This window comes from Sphaeroforma arctica (assembly GCF_001186125.1).
Source record: "Sphaeroforma arctica JP610 unplaced genomic scaffold supercont1.1777, whole genome shotgun sequence".
Classification (NCBI taxonomy): domain Eukaryota; class Ichthyosporea; order Ichthyophonida; genus Sphaeroforma; species Sphaeroforma arctica.
Window position 1 is genome coordinate 1 of NW_014038781.1, and position 3,974 is coordinate 3,974.

General features: G+C 33.5%; 1 protein-coding gene across 1 annotated transcript; it reads right to left on the reverse strand.

Moving 5' to 3' along the window:
* Positions 1 to 77: 77 nt before the first annotated feature.
* Positions 78 to 520, reverse strand: SARC_11601 (hypothetical protein; the record flags this gene model as incomplete). Its single annotated transcript, XM_014294307.1, has 1 exon — positions 78 to 520. A coding segment is annotated over exon 1 (384 nt), but the record flags the coding sequence as incomplete, so codon positions are not given.
* Between the last annotated feature and the right edge of the window lie 3,454 nt (positions 521 to 3,974).

Below are 3,974 nucleotides of genomic sequence, written 5' to 3' on the forward strand. Positions count from 1 at the left end.
TATATATACTTGTATCTATAAGACATCACGTACAAGTTTTTGTATAAAAAGCGCATTAACAAGAAACAAACACTTACCAGTCTAAACTTGGCAAATATGCCAGCGCACACTTTGTAATCCACCACATCCACGTCCGTCTCTTCGAGGTTATTATGCGCTAATGATTTCTTTTGGTATGAATATGCTCGTTCTTTCCTCTCGCCACAAGGTGACAAATTACTTGTGACTTTGGGTATAGTGTCGGGCATGAGATCCCTACAGTGACCTTTGACAGTCTTTCTATCTATACGATCGGATATACTTTTCGTATCAACCGCCTTTATACTGTCAGAACTTACATCCGCTTTGTTACCATCTTGGCGACTTGTTTCCTGGTCCTTTGTATCCTGGATGAAGCTCGCAAACATGTGCTCAAACACAGACATGTTCACTCTCATCACCGTATCATTTATATAAACCATCACTACACAATGCAGCGCAAACAATACACTCCAGATATATCTGAAGCGCAACAGCGCCGTGACCACTATATTATACTTTCCTCACACCACGTTCCAGATCAAGTCTATGCGATGCGTCCGTGATGGAGACTTCGATTGTATCGATTTTTTTTTTGAATATATATCATCTCTCTCTCTATTCGTAGGAGGGAGAGAGAGAGAGAGAACTCTACTATTTTTTTGCTCAACTCTCAAGCTCAAAAGTCTCAACAATATAATATCCAACTCGCAACTCCACAGTCCCAAAGAACTTCTTTGTGACCCAAAACACTGAACACAGAAACCAGAAAGGCTTTTCAAGTTTTCGGATATGCTTTTTTATTATAATTGCCCCTTCGAGACACTGTCAGAGAGTCAGTGGTGTCAGTGACTGACTGACTATGACAGAGCCTCATCAGTCATACTCATATCTCTAGTCCGTCGAGTAGGCTCAGACTGAGTGACTGACAGGGGCTATGGTGCCCACCCGCTTCGTTACGTTTTAAATTTGTTAAAACGTTTAGCTCAATAAGTTTTACGCGTATGTTCAACGTTTATTTCTGGTTTGGTCATGTAAGTTGGTCGAAGGTGCCATATTTGGGTACTGAGGTACTATATACAGAAACAATTTTTCCCATTTAGCTCATATTATTGTTTTCAAAAAGATACAAACATTGTACGTTTATAACGTTTCACAACTGTAACGTAATGACGTCTGCTCAGAAGCAGTCTGACTGTCTGACTGCTGACATCGAGTCATTGAGTCACCGATGCCTCAGTTGAATCCCCTGGATTGGGGGAATGTTTCGATGATTGTTTTTCAACCAATCATGTTTTATAAATAGTACACGCCACAGAATTACATTTATATATTGACCAACGAGAGCGCGAACGATAAACGGAGTCAGCTTTAATGTTAATCTGACTATAAATTACTGGTCAAGTGTCCACAAGGTCATGGACCGCACGTGTTTTGCAACCAGTTTACTAATACTGATCATTTTTATTTATCACAATCTGTGCATCTCTTTAGCAACGACCAACTATTACTACTAGAGTATACTACTAGCAGTATGTATTGTCGACTTCACTATCTCTTTTTCTAGAGTCTCTCTCTCTCTCTCTCCTAGTACATATTCTGCTTTTACCTCTTTTCAATTGTTCATGCTTCACATCATGTAAATACTGACTTACTCTAGAGAGGATACATTCTGACTTACTTGTGTCATGATATCCAGGATGGATTCAAGTGGAGGTATAGCTGTGGATTATTATTTTTCATATTCGACACACAATCAGCAATAATACCTTTGAATATACTTATTTTTTAAATAGTTATACATGAATATAGACATGCACGTACCAATACATACATTTACACATACGTGCATCTGTACCAATACGTACTTTTACACATACGTGCATATTCTGTAAATGCATACATTACTTGTATATGTATATTTTTATGTATGTGTATATGTATGTGTATAAGGTCATGTATGTGTATTTTTATATGTATTTGTTTATGTATATATATATATATTATATATATATATATATATATATAATACAATATATATATGTATATATATGTATATGTATGTATGTTTGTATATAAATATTCATATATATATATATGTACATATCTGCCATCGCATATGTATCGTTTTATTTAAATGTATATACGTGTTACACATTTGACTATTACGTAAGTTCAAGCAGATGTTCGGCGTGGCAAGAGCATAAGTGATCTCTGTCCGCCTGCCTCAAATCGATAATGGTCTGTCGCTCACCACGTATCGAAATTATACAATTTGGATCGGTTCGATGTGACTCGACGTGTGGTTGTTACCTGGTAATACTGGTATGGCACCTTGCTAGTGTAAGCTGTGTCTTGGTATTAGTGAGTGTGTATGACCTGGATATGCACTAGCCACGACTTAATTTGCGCATGTAGTATCTTGCGTTTGTTTATTGCTTTATAAAATAAGTATATTCCTACTGAGTTCTTTTGCAAGGTTGACTACGATGAAGCACTTGTTGTCACGAATGTATATGTACTTATCTGTATATGTATATATATTTAAATTTATATATATATATATATATATATATAGATAGATAGTTATATGTATACATACAAACGAACTTTAATATATATATGTATATATAGATATATATAAATATAAATATACAAATGCATGCATTTATCTACACCTGTATATTAATATATTTACATATATATATATATAAATACATACACATGAACGTGAACATATATTTATATATGTATGTATGTGTGTATATATATAGATATATATTCTCAGATAAGTACATATACATCCGTGTATTTGTATATTTATATCTATATATGGATATATATATAGTATGTATGTATATAGATATATATTCTCAGATAGGTACATATACATCTGTGTATTTGTATATTTATATCTATATATGGAAATACATATAGTATGTATATATAAAGATATATATTCTCAGAAAAGTACATATACATCCGTGTATTTGAATATTTATATCTATATATGGATATATATAAATCTATAAATGTATCTATGTATGTATGCGTATGTATATATATATATATTTATTATAAATACAATTATAAATACATACACAAAATACATGAACATACAAATGCATATATATATATATATGTGTGTGTGAATGTATTTATGAATGTATGTAAGCATGTATATATATATATATATATGTGTGTGTGTGAATGTATGTATGTATATATATGAATGTATGTAAGCTGTATATGTATATATATATATATTTTATAATATACATTTATTTTGATGTATATATATGTATATATATATATCCAGCCCTGCTCCGCTATCGGCAGTAACTCACGGATAGTCGCATCCTTATGGTACAACACTCGACCTCTTGGGCCCAAGACCGCTAAGTACTAGTACCATCGACCTGCATCAGATACACCACACCCACACTGGCATCACAGGAAAATACACGTGGCAATCAGGACGTTGTAGCAAACTTGTAAACATGTACATTAGGAGAGTCATGAATAGACTATTATAAAACAAATAATATATATATATAGATATAGATCAAGTATATATAATGTTATAGACATATTAAAATTATGTGTGTACGTTTGTTTTAGGGTTTTGTTCAGCGTGTCAAGAGCATACGTGATCTATATCCGGCTGTCTCACATTGAAATGGTCTGTCTCTCGCCGCGTATCGAAATAATCAATTTAAGATGGTTTGATTTTACTCCCACGTCTAGTTGTTACCTGGTATACACCTTGCTAGTCTAGTAATTGTACTATATTACTAGAGTGTGAAGCTATATGACCTGGATATGTGCCAGCCAGGGCTTAACTTGCACGTGTGTATCTATCTTGCTTTTGTTCTTGATTCATCAAGTATGCACATTAATTACTCAATTCGTTTGCATGGTTAATTAACGAGTATGATCCAATCCTTATCACGGAT